We start from the raw sequence: 20,511 nt of genomic DNA, 5'->3' as shown, positions 1-20,511 counted from the left end.
GGAGGAGGGTGCTGAGAGCCATTGAACCAAACTGTAAAACCCTGTGTATGATGGAAATCACTTCAGGCCAGGGGGTGCAGCACCTATGTTTAAAAGCATCCCTATCCTACAGCCTCACTCCCTGGCGCACACACTGTTTTAGATGCTTTCTAGATAGATGTCTTATAACTGGCAGTAGTTAGGCAGCTGGCATGCCAAGACCACTGCCTATCATTCCGACCAATATTGTCTCATTGTTTCCCCCATCTGGCTTTGTCTCAAGCTGCTGTCTCTTGTTTTATTAGATGGTCCTCTCTCAGGTGGTGGTGGGGGGGGGGGGTGGCAAGAATCGTCTTTTGGTTCTGTGTTTGTACAGCACCTAGCACAATGGGGTCCTAGTCTATGCCCAGGGGTCCTAGGTGCTATCACAATACAAAAATAATGATAAAAACAGAGCAGAATAGAATAGCAACATCTCCAGCATGTCTTTTTTTTCCAAAGCAGCAAACTAAATCTCAGTTCTTTCAAATTTTCTCATATTTTCCCCTCCCCCATGCTTAAAAATCAGTCTTAGTCTGGGTTAACTCTGCCAGCATTTTATTTCTTATCTCACCTAAGTTTGAGGCAGTAGGAACTGCTGTCATGGCTGTCAAAATGTACAGTTGGCATGAGTGGGCAGAATGCTGGATTTGGCTCCTTTTGGGAGGATTTCTTCATTTGACTTATTGGCCAGAAATTTCACTCTGTTGTTAATTTGGGTGCTGCTCCATTGCTGGGAGCAACTATAGGAGTGCTAGACAAGACTCTCGCAGCTTCTGGTGTTTTTACTGTTGTGTTTCATTCTGCTCAGCAAAGGTCTAGCTGACGGTGTGATAAAAACAGTTTTAAATGGCACATTTCACACTTTGGGACACATGCATTTTTCCTTGAGCACAATATTGGTTGGTTAGTGATTAAGTCTTTGGTTTGGTATTTAGGAGCTCATTCCTGACTTTGCTATAGACCACCCTGTGTGACCTTGGGCATGTCAGTCTGTCTCTCTAAGCTCCCCAAAATGGGGATAATAAACCTTCCTTTACCTTGTCTTGTGTGCTTGTGTGTCAACTGTAAACTCTTTGGGGGCAGGGACTGTCTCTTATTGTGTGCATGTACAGTGCCTACCAAAACAGGGCCCCGATCTCAGTTGGTGATCCTTTAATACAAAGAATAAAATTTCTGTGCCCAGGGGCAAATTAAAAATGACACATTATCTAAAAATAAATCTAAAACAATAAAAAGTGAGGCTGAAGTCACTGTCCAGCAAAACAGACAAACACATGAGGGCTTTTGCTACAGGCTTTTATTTCAGAATTTTGGTGTTTCAGTGATATGCATAAAGCTATAGGGAATTTGGATCAAATTCATCTGCTTGGAGATCCTGGTTTATGCCCAATTGCAGCAGCTGCAACTCGTATCAAAGACCAGGCCAGTTTGGCAATGCTGCTCATAGGTGATGCCATTCAGACAGTGCCAGAAAGCATTCCTGTTGTTGGCAACAGGGTAGAGGCCATTGGCTTTGCCAACACAGAACCCACTGCCACTACCAGAGCTTCCACTTCCACTTCCTCCGCTACTGGGAGCCGCTGTGATTGGAGAAATGGGCTGAGCAGGAGCGGTGCAGCCTGAAGCAGAAAATGATGTACAGATCGGTCTATAACGATCCATTATTTTATAACATGCCCAGTCACTCTAGTATCTGACCATGGTTATTAGATGCAGTGCTTAGAAGCAGGCAATACCATGCACAGTCTGCTGTCTTTGAGAGGGACAGGCCCTCCTCCCCCCTCTCCCCCCTGTGCGCTGGCTGAGCCTCATGATGACTGCATCAAACACTGGAAGAAGAAGGATCTGATTCAATTCCCACTGACAGCCATGGGAATCTTTTCATTGGCGTAAGCAGGTTTTGGATCGGGTGATCAGTGGGTACCTCCTTGATGGATTCAGAGGTTCAGACTCACCTCTGTTGTAAACCTGTTGCATGCAGTGGAATTACTGGGCAATCAGGGCCCAGAAACGTAAAATAATCAAGCTTCAAGTAAAAGGAGATTGATCTCCAAGGGGATCCACTAGAGCAGGATTTTTTCCAGAACACAGATCTTTAAAGGGCTCTGCCAGATGGCAGGGGCATCTGTAAACTAGCTCAAGCTAGGTTAGCAACAGCCGGGAGTCCCCTTAGTAAACAAGTTCGTTTGAATCACAGCAAATCTGGTCTCTCTAAAGAGCCGTGCTTTGATTGGAAGGTGGGGTGGGCAGTCACAAAAGGAGAATTTAATGGAAGGTGAATTGTAGGCAGGGGTATAAAATTGCTTCTTTTGAGAGGGTGTAGCTCAGCATTATATACTCCAGTGGGCGTATTCAAATTCTCATGTACATCTGAGGAAAGGGTGCTAATTCTGGGAGCCTGTCCTGCTGGAGTCACTCACTTGTGCTCTGCAGTCCAAGAGCATTCTTCAGGGTGCTGATCAAGGGGAATTTGCCCTGGTTGCAGAACGTGCCAGTGAAGTCATCCAGGTCAATTGTCCATACCATAGCACCACCAAAGTTGTTCTTCATTAACCACTGTGCCTGTTAAGGGCCAGGAAAGAAGCCAAGATCAGTCCAAACCCCACAAAAAAGAGACTCAAGGAACTACAGTGATGCAGAATGGGATCCCACTGGTTTTGATAGGTCAGAGGGTCCCATCGTACCTTGATGTTGAAGCTCTTGATGTTGTCGTATCCCACCCACTCAGTGCTTTGGTATGCGTAGGGGACATTTTGAGGGGTATCCCACACTTGAGTGGCTCCATTCTTCAGGAAGGTGCAGATCTAAAAATAGGGGGGTGAAACAGAAACAAAATCTTCCATCACTGCTGCAACCAGATAGCCAATGGACAGAAAACGGAACAGCAGTTTTGAAGCAACAACTCTTGTACAAAGCAGATTCACTTGTTTTCATCTCATACTTTATGGGTGGCCCTTGTGGGCTCCTATACTCGGGTGCCTGTTCTTAGCACATAGTAGACAGATGTCAGCTTTTTATTGTCAGTCACTGAGGAGCTAAGCTATGAAATTTAAATTCGTGTTTCATACTCTGCTTCCAGAGGTCTGGGGCGTATGGTTCCTGAGTTTTGGTTTGGGCCTAATTCTAGCACTAACTAAGCAGAAAGAGGAAAAACAGTTAATCCATGATGGGGGTTGATTAAGTATTATTAATAATAGATGTCACAATTGCTTTTCTGTATACTCATTTACAATTATTCTGATAGAAGTATTTATAGTCTGATTTATATGCCTTGTGATGGGCTGAGATTGTTTTAACAAGCAGATATTTTTGTTCACTGCAACTACATAGCCCACAAACCTCATAGTAAGCCCAGAACCCAGACTGTTTTGTGTAAGGTCCAGCAGGCCCCGGTCCTGAGGTTGGAGCGCCGACAGCAGTGTTGGATGGATTGCTCAGGATGAAGGTGTGTCCATAGGTTGGGAATCCAACAATAAGCTTCTCAGCTGGGGCACCGTTGTTCTTCCAGTAATTCATGGCATCGTCCTATAAAAACAGTCAGTGAGTTACAGACTCTGGATCACAAGTGGCAGGTAAATTCTTCCATCACTGCAGTTTTCAAGGATCAGTTCTTTGTTCTTAATTTCCTATCATTATAGGCCTTAAAGGATCTTGGTCAAGATATACTTACAATATTGAGATAGATATTGCTGCCAGTGTCAGTGGGGCCTTGAAACAGGGGGCTGTTCTCTCCAGTGTATCCCTCCCAAGAGCCATGGAAGTCGTAGGTCATCACGTGAAAGTAGTCCAGATACCTGAGGAGATAAAATTACCTTCGCTATTGTCTTCATCTCGGAATGATTCATTTCCTCATCAACAGTGGCTTTTCAAAGCCTAATCAGAAGCAGTGATATAAACAGCCCCTGTATTTTTAGTGTCTACTTTAAAGATTCTCTGTAGATAAAGGATGGATTCTGTTTTAAGTGCCAAAAGTTCACTACAGATGCCAAATTTTTCAAACTTCAGTGGCTCAAGTCAAGTACCTAAATCCATATTGGTCTGAGTTTTCAGAGGTGCCGAGCTCCAGAGCTCCCATAAGTTTTAGTGAGTGCCCAGCACCTTTGAAAATCAGGGCTTTCTTTATTTAGGTGCCTAATTTGGCAGCCAGGCTTGAGGCTTTTGGACATGAAGCTGGTTTTCACAGTGAAATATATTCGTTGTCTCGAATGTGGCCTGTGCTTTAAGCGAGGGATGAAGAGTATATCTGAAAGCATGATACTCACTGGCCAAGCTGAGGAATCTGGTAGCCTGACTCAATGTTAGAGAGCCCTGCAGCCACAGCAGCGGTGACCAGGAGCCTGGGTTTGTTAACCTGTTTGGCTTCCTGCTCGAAGGCTTCTAGCATTTCCTAAGGCAGATTAAAAAACAACAACCCATAATTGGTTAGGAGCAGCAACACTGAACACTGGTCGCCCTTGATGTGCACCTGGTGAATTAGAAATGGCCCCATTCCCTCCTTGAGAATTCTTACTGCAATGAGTAGGACCATTAGACTGCTCGGTTTTGTCCACCCATGTTTTGTTAATTCTGTCTGGCAATGTGAAGAAGACGGGTAACATTTTCAAAAGCGTCTAAGTGAGTTAGGCTCCTAAGTGCCAATTTCAAAAGTGACTTAGGCACTTCAGAGCCCAAGTCCCATTGATTTTTCAATGACGTTGAGACTCCTAAGGGAAGATTTTCAAAGGCACTTAGGCACCTAAAGATGCAGATAGTTGACTGGTCAGATTTTCAAAAGCACCTAAGTGGGTTAGGTGCATAATTCCCATTTAAATTAAGAGGAGTTAGGTGTCCAGTGTGCTCATGCATTTCTGAAAATCACACTAGGTACCTGTCTGAATTTTTACACACCTAGATACTTTTGAAAATTTGGGTCTAAGTGTTTAAGTCACTTTTGAAAATCGGGCTTTAGCTTCTAAGTCACTTACACACTTTTGAAATTTTCACCCCCATCCTTAATATTCATCAGCTGTGAAATTACAAGTACTAAGGGCTCTTCCATATGATCATAAACCTACAGCTGATTTATGGTCAGATCCGCCATTCTTATCTATGCTATAGAATCCCATGGAGATTTGCTGAGCTGAATACTAATTAATGAATAAATAATTCTGCTAATATCACCAGTATTTGGTATCCTATATGCGTTTACGTTTTACATGCATCTCTGGAGCATTTGTAGTGCATTGTACAAACAATGTGACTTTTTTTCTTCTTCTTACTGAGGTTTCTGTCAGCACCGAGGAGCTGGCTTCCTCCTTACCTGAACAAGGACGGTGAAGAGGCTCTTATCCTGAGCTGGGCTGCCTCTGGAGCCAGGGTATTCCCAGTCAAAGTCTAGCCCATCAAATTCATACTGGCGCAGGAATGTGATGACAGAACTGATGAAGGTCTGGCGAGTCTCGGGAGTGGAAACCATCGCAGCAAACCTAGGGAGAAAAAAGGGGAAGGGAGTCTGGTTGTTGCCTCACTCACTCCCTCAAATGTTCAAAATACCAGGATGCAGTCAGAGAGAAAGGGATGGGTTGGACTTACGGAGCTGTTCCAAAATTCCATCCTCCGATAGCCAAGAGGGTCTTCAGCTGTCCGTTCCTACAAAGATTGAGATGGGGGGGGGCGGTATGAATAAAGAACAAATGGAGGAATTCTGGTTTGGTATGTCCCACTGTATTGTAATTGCTGTCCTGAGATAGAAGAGAGACTAGTGTGCTCTGAGATTCGTTGTGTTGCCTTGCCTTACTCAGTAATACTTAGCTCTTTATAGAGGTTCTTTTATAGCCATAGAGCTCAACACACTTTACAGAGGGATAATCATCTCATTATCCCTGTTTTACAGATGGGGGAACTGAGGCAAAGAGAGTAGAAGTGACTTGCCCAAGGTCATACAGCACGTTAGTGGCAGAGCCAGGAAAGGACTCCAGATCTGATTCCTATCCACCGTGTCATATTTCACCCCTAAGTGAGCCTTAGAAATTGATAGGCCATCTCCCAATTGATCACTCATTGGTGAAATTAGCTCAGTTTGATTTAGATATGTATTTAATGGGAACATATTATATATAATATACATAAATAGACTATACACTTGGGTATATTGCTTTAAGTTCCCAGAAATATATTTTGGATATAGGATCATAGTAACTGAAGGTAAATAACGATCTAGACATGGATTCTCTTGAGCTGCTGTACCATCTCCCTCTACAACAATACCTCAAATCTTCAAGGGTGGTTACTATGGTGTTTTGGGATTATGCCTAGCACTTTAGAGCAATCAAAGAAGACACTGTCTCTAGGTTTCACGCTGAGCCCAGTGCAGGCTGGTCAGGACTTTGGGAGCTCAGCCAGCACTGTGCAGATGCCCCTGCAATGCAGACATGATCCATAAAGCTAGCAGTCATGGGTGCTTCACTCTGAAGTCTCAGTGCCTTGTTCATAATAATGCAGAGGTTTTTAAGGATCTAGTACATACAGTCAGGTGTTAATGCACAAATCTATCTTTAGTCTCTTGTCATTGGGTTACTCACTGGTTTTTCAAACCATTGAAGGATTTGTAGAGAGTCAGGTCGTTCCATTCGATGGTAGTGATCTGATTGTTCTTCATGCCCGCAAAGGCATAGATCAGATGAGTACAGAGGCATGGGTCAATGTTATCAGGCATGAAGCGCCCAAGGCCTGGTCTGTACTGGGCCCAGTTGGTGAAGTAGCATGTCAGCAGATAGGCAGAACCTGTTTTTGGCCAAGAGGAGGGGGAGATGGTACAGGGATATTTGTTATAATAAACTACGCCGGTTCATGAAAATGAAGCATGGCCACAGATAGGACTCTTTCTGGCTACACCAAGGGGACCTCAGAGTAGAGATGATGATGAGGAGCATTCTAATCCTTTAAGACCCAACTCTGAAAACACTTACTACCGGACATGGTGCTTGCTGCTTTGAGGTAGTTTCAGTAAAGTCAATGCCGACAAAATAAACCCTCAGGAAAAATGCAGGACTTTTGCACAGTGTAGAAACATAGGAATAGAAGACAAGGAAGGCTGCTGCATAGCTTCTTCAAACTCCCCCATTTAGGCCTGGTACCAGTGTCTGTGGATCCACAATTCATAAGATGTAGAAGGTAGGAATGAGCCCATGAATGTCCAGGTAATGTCTTGATGATATAATCCAGATATCCTGATTTGATCCACTGAGGATACTAATGCTGGAAGCAACCAAGCTACTAATGGCAAGGTTGGATAACATTGCTAATTATGGGTTTCAGAGTGACAGCCGTGTTAGTCTGTATTCGCAAAAAGAAAAGGAGTCCTTGTGGCACCTTAGAGACTAACCAATTTATTTGAGCATGAGCTTTCGTGAGCTACAGCTCACTTCATCAGATGCATACCGTGGAAACTGCAGTTTCCACGGTATGCATCTGATGAAGTGAGCTGTAGCTCACGAAAGCTCATGCTCAAATAAATTGGTTAGTCTCTAAGGTGCCACAAGGACTCCTTTTCTTATTGCTAATTATGGCAGGCAAACAGTATTATTTGAATTCTTAGGCATCGGTCTATTCTATTAATATGAGAGCTGATAGAAAAGGAGGGAATTAAAAAAACAAACCCTGTTTTCCCCCTTTATTCAAATCTGAACATTTATCATTTTGAAAAGTCAACATTTTCAATTTCAAAAAGTGTCACCAGCTGTTTGGGTGATTTAAAAAAAACGAAAACCCAAAAACAAGACTTCAAAATTTCAACCAGCTCTAGTCAATATCAACTATGGGCCCAATTCTCCACTCACTCACAAGGGTGTAAATCAGGAGTGATGCCACTGAAGTCAGTCGCATTACACTATTAGTAAAACCAGTGTAAGTGACAGGAGAATTGGAGCCTGTCAATTTTATGTGGATCTTATACCTTTTACCTTTAAAACAACAGAACAGCTCATCAGTTTTGTCTGGCAGAGAAGGAAAATGGAGCTTGGTCACTGATTGAATGTGATGGCTTAATGCACTCAATTTAAGTGTGCACTGATTAAATTATGAACGCCACGCATTTGAATTTTGGGCTCTCCTTAAAGCCCATCTTGCTCCTCATACAGTGTAGGTCTGTAAGGAACCAAGGGATGGGTTATATCTAAGAGTTTATGTTTATCTTATGCTTTCCTGTTTTCCTATACTTGCCATTGTGGATGAGCTCTCCTAAGAACACAAGCACGGCCAGACTGGGTCAGGCCCATGGTCCATCTAGACCAGTATCCTGTCTTCTGACAGTGGCCAGTGCTAGGTGCCCCAGAGGGAATGAACAGAGCAGGTAATCATCAAGTGATGCATCCCCTGTCGCCCATTCCCAGCTTCACAGAATTGTTTGTTCACCATGCTCTATGTATCTCTATCTGTTCGACTGCTATCTCCTGTAGAGGGGCTATGTGAGTGGGATGTAGATGGGACGTCACTGTTTTGTTTGGATCCATTTTAAATGCGCCTCAGACATTGCAAATAGCTATATAGGGCTTAATTCATGGGTGGGACACAATACCAGTAAGATATGGCAAATATCAAAGAAAGAACAAAGTCATTTAAGAAAAATACTCACCCAGCTGAGCATTCAGCAAAAGTGTTAGACCTGTCAAGAAAAGCAAAAGTAAAGAAACTATCGGAATAAAATGCAAAATGCACAAACAGTTCACAAGCCTAGGGCTCAAATACCTCCAATCAATTCTAGTCATAAGATGCCATATTGCACTCATGAATAAGACCTTCCCAAGGACGTACCTTGCAAACAAGTGGTCAAATCCTGCCCATGAATAAGTGATATCAATGGAAGTTGTAGATATTCAGGGATTGAATTTAGCATACATCATTCATGGAAGATTGAGTCAAATACTGTAGCTGTATTTATCAAGAAGGTCAGATAATTGACCGATAAGTCCTGAGGATAGGAATGATCACATATCATATCTCAGGCTGTTAAACTGATGCCATAGGAGGTCAGGAAGGAATTTTCCACCCTATGCACAGCATTGCGCAATTGGTTGGTGCATCATTGGGAAGTTCTTTGACCTTCTTCCAAGCACAGGCATTGTCAACTGCTATGGGCAAAGCACTAGTCTAGATGAGTGGTTTTCAACCCTTTTTCATTTGCGGACCCCTAAACAATTTCGAATGGAGGTGCGGACACTTTTGGAAATCTTAGACATAGTCTTTGGACCACAGATTGAAAACCACTGTTAGAAGGTAATGACAACCTTTTGTGGACCCCTTAGACACAGTCTGCGAACCCCCAGAGATCCATGGACCACAGGTTGAAAACCACTGGTCTAGCTGGACCAAATGGCTTGATTTAGTACGGTGAATCTGATCTTCAGCACATGCTCCAATGCAGCACAAAATGAGTGCTCCGTAAGGACCTACTGATGTGCTACGTCTCTTTGCAGTTGCAGCTTAAAGTGACCAAGAATAGAGCTGCACAGTTCTTGTGAAAAATATGCACCAATATAAAATAATACGCATGGACTTACTGGTGAGGAGGATCAGCTTGGCCATGATTTACTTCTGTACTGATCCAATGACGTTTCTCTCGTTCTTTTATACCATGTAGCCTCCTTCTTTATCACACAGTCACCTTGTTACCAAACAGACACAAACGATGCGGTATCTAACAGAGTTTAATGGTTAGCTAATGGATAAATCAACAAAACTTTCCAACCTTCCTTTGTAATAAAATAGATTCCAATTTTCTAGGTAACCTATCTTGTGTAATAGTCCTGCCAATGTGGAAAGGGCAGACCTAAGGAGATATAAAAGATAAACATGCATTTTCCAATGTGCTGGTTCTTATACTATTTTAATGTCCCTAATGAAAATGTATTGTAATGTATTATTTGCAATGCAAATAACCTTTTAATAGGTTTGTTGAATGTTACTTGATCAGTGGTTCCCAAACTTGTTCCGCCGCTTGTCCAGAGAAAGCCCCTGCCGCGTCCACAGGTTCGGCCGATCGCAGCTCCCCCTGGCCGCAGTTTGCTTCTCCAGGCCACTGCGGGCTGCGGGAAGCAGCGGCCAGTATGTCCCTCGACCTGTGCTGCTCCCATTGGCCTGGAGCAGCGAACCGCGGCCACTGGGAGCCGCGATCGGCCGAACCTGTGGATGCAGCAGGTAAACAAACTGGCCCGGCCCGCCAGGGGCTTTCCCCGCACAAACGGCGGAACAAGTTTGGGAACCACTGGTCTAGATAAAACAACTGTAAATATTGTTATTTGAATGAGATTGGAGATGCCAAGAGAACTAAAGACTTTATGTAACTATTGTGGTTTATTTAAACACTGTTAAAATCATAGACTGTCACTCTAAATGTCAGGGTTTTTCCCTGGGCCTGCTTACAAGCGAGGGGACTCTGTAGGGAAGTGTGCAAACTAGGTCTAGCAGCAGTCAGTTTGAAACCAGCCAGCCTAAAGTAAGGTGGAGTGAGCTGTACCTCGCTGTTTTAGGGAGCAGCCTGCTTTGTCTCTCTCTGGTGTGTTATTGTTTTGAATTCTAAAAAATAAAGTCATGTTATGTTGCAACCTTCCAGCAAGAGTACTTATGTTTTTATATAATTTCTCTGTGTGTATGCTATGACATCCACAGTCTGCTTCCTTTAAGTGGGAGTGGGACTTGAATCCCACTTCAGCCCAGAAATCAATGGAGTTAAGCAATTTACTAATTGTAAAATGAGATCAGAATTGGGCCCAGTATCTCCATCTCTTGTGCAAAGTGAACTGACTCCCCATGTATTCTATTTGGCTGAGTTAGATTGTAGAAATAGGCAAAAACCAAAATGTGAACTGGATTAATAGATTATAAACCACAAGGGACCATTGTAATTAGTCTAACTTCCTGTCTCACACAGGCCATTACACTGCCTTGAATTAATTCCTGTTTGAACTAGAGCAGATCTTATAGAAAAACATCCAGTCTTGATTTAAATATTGCCAGTGTCGGAGAATCTAGCACAGCCCTGGATAAATTGTTCCAATAGTTAATTACCCTCACTGTTAAAAATTTGCACCCTTATTTCTAATCTGAATTTGTCTGGCTTCAATTTCCAGCCATTTGCCCTTGTTATAACTTGGTTTGGTGCTTTGAGTTGTCAAGTTCATTTGCAACCTTAGCTCGTACTGGAAACCCATTGTCATGGTTGAGGGGAACTGCACGTTATGGCCCAGCAAGGGCACCCATGCTAGGCTCCCTGCTCCTCAGCTGTCACCTCTCTTGGGTGGAAACACCTGACCAGGGTTTCCCCAAGCTGCTGAGTCCCTGGCGTACACTGTGAGTTCCCTCAGCAAGGCAGACTGTCCAAAGAGGCCTTGTTCCTGCACTTTGGTGTTCTCCTCAGAGCCCATAAACGGCTGGGTTGCCAACCTTCCAGGATTGCCTGGGAGGCTCCAGGAATTAAAGATTCATCTTTAATTAAAGATTATGTCATGTGATGAAATCTTCAGGAATTCGGCCAACCAAAGCTGGCAACCCTATAAACAGCCCAGGATTCTAAGTTACCACAGAGATTTTTCTAAGCAAGCACATCTATTGTTCTGGTGAGAGCATTGCAGAGAAAACCTATTAAAACAATTAAATAACCTATATAGATGCTAATAAGCTTACCAGAGATCATCCCCTCAGTCTCCATAAGAGCTCTGGTCAGTGTCAGTCCTTGCAACCCTTCCCTAAAGATTGGGGTCCTCTCCTACCTTGGTCACAAGGTCCTGTCTGTTTGCTGGGTCAGAAAGCAGGCCCAGAGTCAGTTTAAACTCAGGTTATTTATCCATTTATCCATTCTGTTGGCCTCTGGAGAATCCAGTTTGAGCCAATATAGGTGAACCTTCTCAGGGGTGGGACCTCTCAGGAGGTGTTACAGCCTGAGTTAATTTGCCTCATCACATCCCACTGTTCTTAGTTCCTGAGGGGGCTTTGTTTTCCTCTTCCCCATGGAATTGCATACAAACCCTGGCCCACAATGACACAAAGACTTAATACGATAAGACCTCCCAAAGATACTTCAGGAAATTGCCCTATCTGTCACACCCATGTTCACCAAAATCAAAGAAAGGATTCCCTTGAACTATGAACCGTGGCTCTGCCATCAAGCAGCCGACATAACGTTGTTCACTGCAGGGCCATGGCTCTTTGTCATATTATAATAGATCACACTGCTTAAATATGTCTGTTGTGGGGAATGAAGTGTGTGGTGTGGTGTGGTGGATCACCTGGATTTTCAGATGCGAAGGTCTCTGTCAACCCTTACATTAACAGGTTTTCTCTACCTACCTACCTACCTGTCTGTCTATCTTCTATCACTATAGTATCTGTTGGTGAGATTGCTGTGTCTGTATTTTACCCGCAAAACAATATGTGCGGTATAAAGCTTTGATCTCCTTGTTAGACGCCACCTTTAAACTTAACTGTGTCAGTCTATATGCCAGGGGGGTGGGAGGTGGGGCTGCAAGACAGCTGAAGGCAGAGGATCCTACAGAGTGAGACACTCTGCCTTCTGTCACACGTGGCGATTTTTGTTGTTCTTTCATCATTGGTTGTTGGTTTTTTTGGTCCCAAGAAACAAATTTTAGTTCCTGAATTCATATTCGCTGAAGTTTGGGCTTCTGATTGCTTCATTATGAAGAGGAAACGAAACCATTACATTCAGATTTGGATCCAGTTTCAGCTTCCCAAAGCATCCCAAAGTTTAGGCAAAGTTTATTCACTCCAGATCCACAGCAGCCCCGTGTTCCCCGCTCCTAGGTCCTCCCCACAGCTCTGTGAGTAGAGCTCAGTCTCGATCCTGCTGTTCCAGCCCCTGTCTAATTGTGGGCAGACACTATCAATCGTTCTGAACTGCGAACTGTTTTTGCCTTGTGACCACACTTCAAAAGACTGAAAGCCATGTTTTCATATCCTTAATCATGACTTGAATTGAGCGAAGTCTCAGGGAGATGAAAAGCTGTAGTGTTAGTCCCCTGTGTCACTTAACATCTGACTTTGCACCTAACTCTATGGCATTCCCACAAAGGGGAAAGGGTAGAAATGTTCTAAAATAGGGAGTTGTAGATAGTCACTTGTCTATATGTTATTACTCTTGAGAGAGTGGCTATTCAGGGGTGCATTGAATCAGGCCAAAAGCAACATTATAGACCCCTGCTAGCATGCAGATTCTCATCTCTGTGTGCGACCAGGGAGTTAATTCTGAGAGCCCGTCCTACTGGAGTTACTCACTAGCGCTCTGCGGTCCAAGAGCATTCTTCAGAGTGTTGATCAGGGGGAATTTGCCCTGGTTGTAGAACGTGCCAGTGAAGTCATCCAGGTTGAGAGACCAAACCACAGCGCCTCCAAAGTTATTCTTCATCAGCCACTGAGCCTGTTAAGTGCCAGGAGAGAAGCTAAAATCAGCCCAAATGCTCATGCTGAATGGAAGCCTCGTCTGGCATTAGTTACACCAGAAGGTCTCATCATACCTTGATGTTGAAGCTCTTGATAGTGTCATATCCAAGCCACTCGTTGCCCTTGTAGGCATAGGGGACATCCTGAGGGGTATCCCAAGCCTGGGTGGCTCTGTTCTTCAGGAAGGTGCAGATCTAAGCAAAGTGGAAGTGAGGATTTTAACAAGTGTCCTGTAAAAGAGAACTGTGACAGTTTCTTTGACTTATTCATTAATTATGACCATAAGTATCGTCTCTAAGGATTTGTACTCCTTAATCAGCTTCATTTAAATTAATTTAAATAGCGCCAAGAGATGATGTGGAAGAATTAGACACACTGCAGGGGAAAGAATTCGAGTAGGCTCCCTGATTGCTTTACCTTGTGGACTCAATAATTAATAATCCGTTAATTTACCCTTTGTGTCTAATAAGGCATTTATGGTGTGCAAGGATGAGGGTGCATTTTATTCTGTTTCTGATACATTCAGCTGAAATTAGCTAGGGTAATATAGTCTATTTTTAAATCAGGCAGAATAAATCACTAAAAATAAGGTATTCTGTGAATCTAGATCCTTGTTTCTCTTCTCTTGTCCATGAACAAACTGTAATTTTTGATGAATTAGTTAGCTAGTTGCAATTAGTCAATGGGATCGTTTGTTAGACCTAATTTCAGCGTATGACGCACTGGCTAACAGTTCTCCGTGAGTATTAGTGATTTAATATTTGTGTGGTATGAGCGAGCACACATGCCTCATAGTAAGCCCAGAACCCAGACTGTCTTGTGTCAGGTCCAGCAGGCCCCGGTCCTGAGGTTGGAGCGCTGACAGCAGTGTTGGAAGGGTTGCTCAGGTTGAAGGTGTGTCCATAGGTTGGTAATCCAACAATGAGCTTCTCAGCTGGGGCACCAGTAATTCATGGCATAATCCTATAGGCAACAGACGAGTTAGTCTCTCCAAGGACTGTTAATTGCCATGTTAATTCTTACACCTCTGCAATTGTAAAGGCTGATGTCATTACAGACCGAAAGGACCCTGGCCCTAAGCTTTCAAGATATACTTACAACATTGAAGTAGACATTGCTACCAGCGTCAGCCGGGTCTTTGTAGAGAGGGCTGTTCTCTCCACTGTATCCTTCCCAGGAGCCATGGACGCCATATGGCTGTCATACGTGGAAGTAGTCCAGATACCTGTGGGGATCATTACATACATCTATCTCCAGTCCTTTTTAACCCACTGAATGGTTCGTTGTCCTGTTAGTGCTGGCTCCACAATGGTGACACTGGTCATGCTCTCACTTCCTGAGTGCCTGGCTTCTCCAAAGCCTACCCCTCTTCTCCTGCACGGTGGTTCTACTCCTCTTTGGGTCTTGTGCGTCCTTAGGATGGGATGAGGATTTAACCCATAATGCCCATGAGTGCTTAGAACTAGGTGGTAGGTGCAGGTGTGTGCTTGAGGAAACCCCTCATAGGCTCAGTGCACACACCAGAACAGGGGTGACCTTATGACTTGCCCTGCTATTCAACATCTGAATATCAGATCCTTTTCCGATGTCTAGGATGTCCATTTATCTTCTGAAGTGGAACTGTCCCCATAACACTATCCAAGTGTTGGTAATGACTAAGATAGAGGTCAAGTTCTGACCTACCTATTCAGTGGACGCATCTGATGAAGTGAGCTGTAGCTCACGAAAGCTTGTGCTCAAATAAATTTGTTAGTCTCTAAGTACTCCTAAAATAATACAGAATATATTAAAATATCCTCCTGTCCCAAAGGGGAAACAAAAATAATAATGTATTTTCAGAATAAAAAAACCTCCTACCTATCTGTGCATTCAGCAGGCGTGCCAACCCTTTAAAGAAAAAGAGAATAATTATCACTTTAAACCTGGGACTAGGCAACCACTTGACTTGTATCTGGGCTTCACCTAAAATATCTCCTGAGCCTCATTACTGTGCATTTTAGAGTATGGTGTAGTAAAGAAAGCAATTCTCTTTGGTTCATTGACAACTTTGAGTCTTCATATCTTTGAAGTATATTTTACAATTCGGCAGCTGTTTAAACAACACTGGAAATGCATATGAAAACAATGGGAATATCAAGAAGTGTGTTTATTTTTGCTTTCTAATGTTTGCTTTCTAACAGCAAGTGTTTAATACAACAAATGTTAGTTTCTAAGGTGCCACAAGGACTCCTTGTTATTTTTGCTGATACAGACTAACACGGCTGCCCCTCTGAAATAAAATATATATAACTCATATCACAGATTATTATAAAGTATCATTATTATTAACACGTAGCTCTTATGAAGAACTTTTCATCCACAGAGCTCAAAGTGCTTTACAAAGGTGGTCAGTATCAGAGCACAGAGCAGGGAGGTGACTTGCTCAAGGTCACTCAGCAGGCCATGGCAGAGCTATGAATGGAACCCAGGTCTCTTGAATGCCTTGCTGGTGCTCTATCCACTAGGAAACACTGCCTCCCTCTTTGTCCCTTGCAGTAGCCCGTTTTCTCTCCAGTTATGCATGTGGGAAAACATCTTGCTGTATTTTTAATTAACATTTATATTTACAAACTTCCATTTTCCTTTAACTAGTCTCTTTGTAAGTCTTTTAAAACATCTCTCTCTCTCTTCTTTTACATTTTAGCCTTGCTCAGAATTTTTGCTGCGCTTGTTTTTAAATTCTAGGTGCAGTGCTACTTATCATTCCCTGATACTGGGGTTCTGGGCCATACATCAGCTGGAGAAGACACGCTTGTGTTCACTTTGATAGAACTAGCAAACTAGCTTTATCGTGAACGGTGGGAGTGGTTAGCTGCCCCAAGTACATGCCACTATAAGAGAAGTTACAGAACTGGACTTACTGGTAAGAAGTATCAGCTTGGCCATCTTGCCTCTGTACTGATCCAGCATTGCCTCTCTCTGGCTTTTATGTCATACTTCCCTCTGGGCCATGCTATCCTACTATCACCAAAGCCAAGGGAAGATTCTGGCATTTGATGATTAGCGGCATGTAACACGTTCTAAAATGGAAACCAGTATCTGTGGTACAGTGGACCCGTTTGAGAATCTGAGTCTAAGAAAACAGTGTTACCAGTCTTTATATTTTACAGAGCTGCTGGACCCTGGTAGAAATAGATTACAGTGTTACTGTTGTTGGGAATGCTTGTTCTACTGATTAATTTTAGATTATATAATAGATTACACAGTACTAAATAGTTACTGTACAACCACAGATATTGTGTTATATAATCTCCGTATACAAGGCTTTTCTAGTCTGGCTGGAATCAAGAAGGTGTAGGATTTTTATACACAATTTAGTTAATCAGCTCACCTGAACCATTTTTGCCAACTAAAGGCACTTAGGGTCTAGTTCTGCTCTCAGTTACATCTATTTAAGACAAGAATAATGTTATGAGCTGGGTGACACTTCATTGTGGGTTGAGTTAAAACCTTGCTTAAACTGAGGTGTGATTGCGCCATTCATTTAAGGTAGTTGTAAGAAAGCTTTGGGGGCGGGTACATCTAAAACAAGGCACAGAAGCTATCTCCATGTAGGCAAGGGGTTGTCAGCAGGATTGGGTGTGTGGGAGGTGTGCGAGAACACACAGAAACTGAGAACAGACAAGAAGGGAGAGAGACAAAGTCGGTGAGGAGTAATATCTTTTATTGGACCAGCTTCTGTTGGTGAGAGAGACAGAGCTCTTTGTTAGGTCGAGGTCACAGCTAAATGCAAGGTGGAATAGATTGCTGAGCGTACCTAAAAAGAAAAGGAGGACTAGTGGCACCTTAGAGACTAACCAATTTATTTGAGCATAAGCTTTCGTGAGCAACAGCTCACATCCGATGAAGTGAGCTGTTGCTCACCAAAGCTTATGCTCAAATAGTCTCTTATGCCTTAGTCTCTAAGGTGCCACAAATCCTCCTTTTCTTTTTGCGAATACAGACTAACACAGCTGCTACTCTGAAACCTGAGCATACCTAGTTAGCCCATATTCTAAGGGATCATTCAAGGTAGAGTGGTCTGTTAACACTTCTGCAGTCAATAGGGGGTTAGTGGGTTACAGACTGTTGTGATAAGCTGTAAATCCAATGTCTCCGTTCAGTCCATGATTCTTCAGGTCCCAGAGCTGAGGGAGAGCTCTGTGTGGTTTGAAAGCTTGTCTCTCTCACCAACAGGAGCTGGTCGAGTAAAATGTATTTCCTCACCCACCTTGTCTGTCTAATATCCTGGGACCGACACATGGCTACAGCTACGCTGCATACAGGAACAGACAGAGGCAAAAAGCAAGAAAGCCAAGCAGTAGCTTGTGAGCACAGTGGGTACATCTACACAGGGATAATAAGACTGCAGCTGGCCCGACTCAGGTGGAGAGTCCCTCGAGTTCAGGCTCCAGCCTAAGCCTGAACATCCACTCAGCTATTTCTAGCCCTACCGCCCCAGCCCTGCCAGCCTGTGCCAGCTGATCTGAGCCAGCAGCGGCCATGCCATAGATCTTTCACCGTGTGACCCTTGAAAAAGCTAGAGAGAACGCTCTGGGGTCTGTTGGCTAAAGAGGCTTGAACCTATGAGCTCAGAAATTGCTCCTTTTGTTCGTTCCTCCTGCGCTCGGAGAAGCAGGACTTTGTCCGTTCCTTGTGTGATGGGGTGTGCTCCCCACGCTCGCCCTGAAGGGGTTAACATAGGCCAAAGGGGCCAATTAACCTATTAGGCTGCAAGCTGGGGGGACATTTAGGATGAGAGTTGAGCCCTAATTAATTGAAGCTCAGGCAGGGCTGCTGTGAAACCAGGGAGCTGGCAGGAGGAAAGGGGCTGCAGTCACTTTTCCTAGGACAAAGGAGAGGAAGGGATTTGGACCCAAAAGGAGGGGTTTGTCTAGCAGACCCAGAGGAAAGGGGATTGGCTAGAATGGTGGAGAACGAGAGCCTGGGGTATGCAAGGTTGGAAGTAGTCCAAGGGCGGGCAGGAAGGTTTGTGGTTGCCCAGAGCTTCACTGCTGGAGACAGGGCTCTGGACTGGAACCCGGAGTAGAGGGCGGACCTGGGTTCCCCTACCAGCCACTGAGTGAGTGGCACAATCTGGGCAGTGGACTTGGAGGCTGTCTGGGGCCAAGCTTTCTAGCTGCTGAGGGAGTGGCCTGGCCAGGGCAGTGGGCTTAAGGATTGCCTGGGATGGCGAGGAAGATGTTGATGTTACTCTGGAAGGGGAGGAATCTTGTGACTTGGCCGGAGGGCTGAGCCATGAAGATGAGGGCCTGCAGCTCCCGAGAGGGCCCACAGACCAAGGAAGCGAGACGGCAGGCTGAGGAACTACAAGGAGAGGGCGTCGGGCTGAAAGAGCTAATCCCCAGAGTGGCCAGGAGGAGGTGCTGACAAACGATGAGTAGAGGCGCCCATGACACCTTGTTAAAAAATAAGATTGCATCAAAAAGAGTACCAGACTTCCAACGGGAACATTCCCATGGCCCAGAAATCGGATTCGCCACTTGGGTCAAAAAAAGGGCAACAATGACTTCATTGTTGTAAACAGAGTATCATACGTGGCTGGCAAATAAAAATACACAGCCCTATCTTTTCCTTTTGCTGGAAGCTGTTTTCTATACAGGTGGCAAGAGCAAGAACTTGGTCACAAGTGTTCCTATTAGGTCTAAATCCTGCCTGGTCATCACCCAGAGTCTGCTCTGCTGTGGGAAAGATTCATTGCAGAATTAGTCTCTCCAGAAGTTTCTAAGCACAGCTCATAATTTATATCTGCCAGGAGTTAGCTGGAAGGGAGTGGTCCTTTCCTGGTTTTGGTATAGCTGTTGCCCTAGTTTTCTGCCATAGCTTGGGCATCAAAGTTTCTCCTCATTTACCTTCCCACAATCTTAGAATCATAGAAATGTAGGGCTGGAAGGGACCTCAAAGTCATCTAGCCCAGCCCTCTGCACGGAGGCAGGACCAAGTGAACATAGACTATCCCTGACGAGTTTGTCCAACCTGTTTTTAAAAACCTCCAATGCTGGGAATTCCAAACCCTCCCTTGGAAGCCCGTTCCAGTACTAAACTATCCTTATAATAGAAAGATTTTCCTAATATCTATCTTCAATCTTCCTTGCTGCAGATGATGCCAATTTACTATGAGTCCTACCTTCAGCGTGCATGGAGAACCATTGATTGCCACCCTCTTTATAACAGCCCTTAACTTATTTGACTATTAGATCCCCCTTCAATCTTCTTTTCTCAAGACCAAACATGTCCAGTGTTTTCACCCTTTCCTCATAAGATTTTAACCTGGGTTTTTTTATTGTTTGGGTTGCTGTCCTCTGGACTCTTTCCGATTTTGTCCACCTCTTTCTTAAGGCATGGTGCCCCAAACCGGACATAGTAGCTTAGCTGAGGCCTCACCAGTGCCAAGCAGAGCAGGACAATTACTTCCCATGTCTTGCCTACGACACGCCTGTTAATACACCCCAGAATGATATTAGTCTTTTTTACAACTGCATCACATTGCTGACTCCTATTCAGTTTGTAATTTATAACCCCCAAATCCTTTTCACCAGTGCTAGCACCTAGCCAGTTATTCCCCATTTTATATTTATGCATTTGATTTGTCCTTCCTAAGTGTAGAACTTTGCATTTGTCTTTATTGAATTTCATCTTCTTGATTTCAGACCAATTCTCCAATTTGTCAAGGTAGTTTTGAATTTGAATCCTGTCCTCTAAAGTGCTTGTCACTCCCTCTCAGCTTGGGGTCATTCACAAATTTTATAAGCACACTCTTTGCTCCATTACCCAAGTCATTTATGAAAATATAGAATAGTACTGGATCCAGGACTGACCCTGCAGGACCCCAATAGATACACCCTCCCAGTTTGCCAGCAAGTCAGTGATAACTACTCTGTGAGTATGGTCTTTCGAACAGTTTTGTACCCACCTTATAGTAATTTCATCTAGACCGCTTTCCCTAGTTTGCTCTGAGTGTGGTTTGCCATGAAAAGGTCTGTTCCTACTTTGCTCCAAGGTCTGTGGGGGATGCAGTGTATT

At 43.9% G+C, this 20,511-nt stretch overlaps 1 protein-coding gene and 1 pseudogene across 1 annotated transcript; both read right to left on the bottom strand.

Annotated features, from left to right (window-relative positions):
• Positions 1–1,401: 1,401 nt before the first annotated feature.
• LOC144278026 (acidic mammalian chitinase) lies at positions 1,402–9,582 on the bottom strand. Its single transcript, XM_077839142.1, has 11 exons — positions 9,558–9,582; positions 8,633–8,662; positions 6,582–6,783; positions 5,593–5,649; positions 5,321–5,486; positions 4,284–4,408; positions 3,692–3,815; positions 3,361–3,546; positions 2,706–2,825; positions 2,442–2,583; positions 1,402–1,640 (listed from the first exon to the last, which is right to left on the bottom strand). The coding sequence occupies exons 1-11, from the start codon at positions 9,580–9,582 to the stop codon at positions 1,402–1,404; spliced, it is 1,416 nt and encodes a 471-aa protein (XP_077695268.1).
• A 3,694-nt stretch (positions 9,583–13,276) lies between these two features.
• On the bottom strand, positions 13,277–15,149 carry LOC144278300 (acidic mammalian chitinase-like; annotated as a pseudogene).
• Between the last annotated feature and the right edge of the window lie 5,362 nt (positions 15,150–20,511).

This window comes from Eretmochelys imbricata, chromosome 21 (assembly GCF_965152235.1).
Source record: "Eretmochelys imbricata isolate rEreImb1 chromosome 21, rEreImb1.hap1, whole genome shotgun sequence".
NCBI classification, from domain to species: Eukaryota; Metazoa; Chordata; order Testudines; family Cheloniidae; genus Eretmochelys; species Eretmochelys imbricata.
This window is presented reverse-complemented; position numbering and strand designations above follow the sequence as displayed.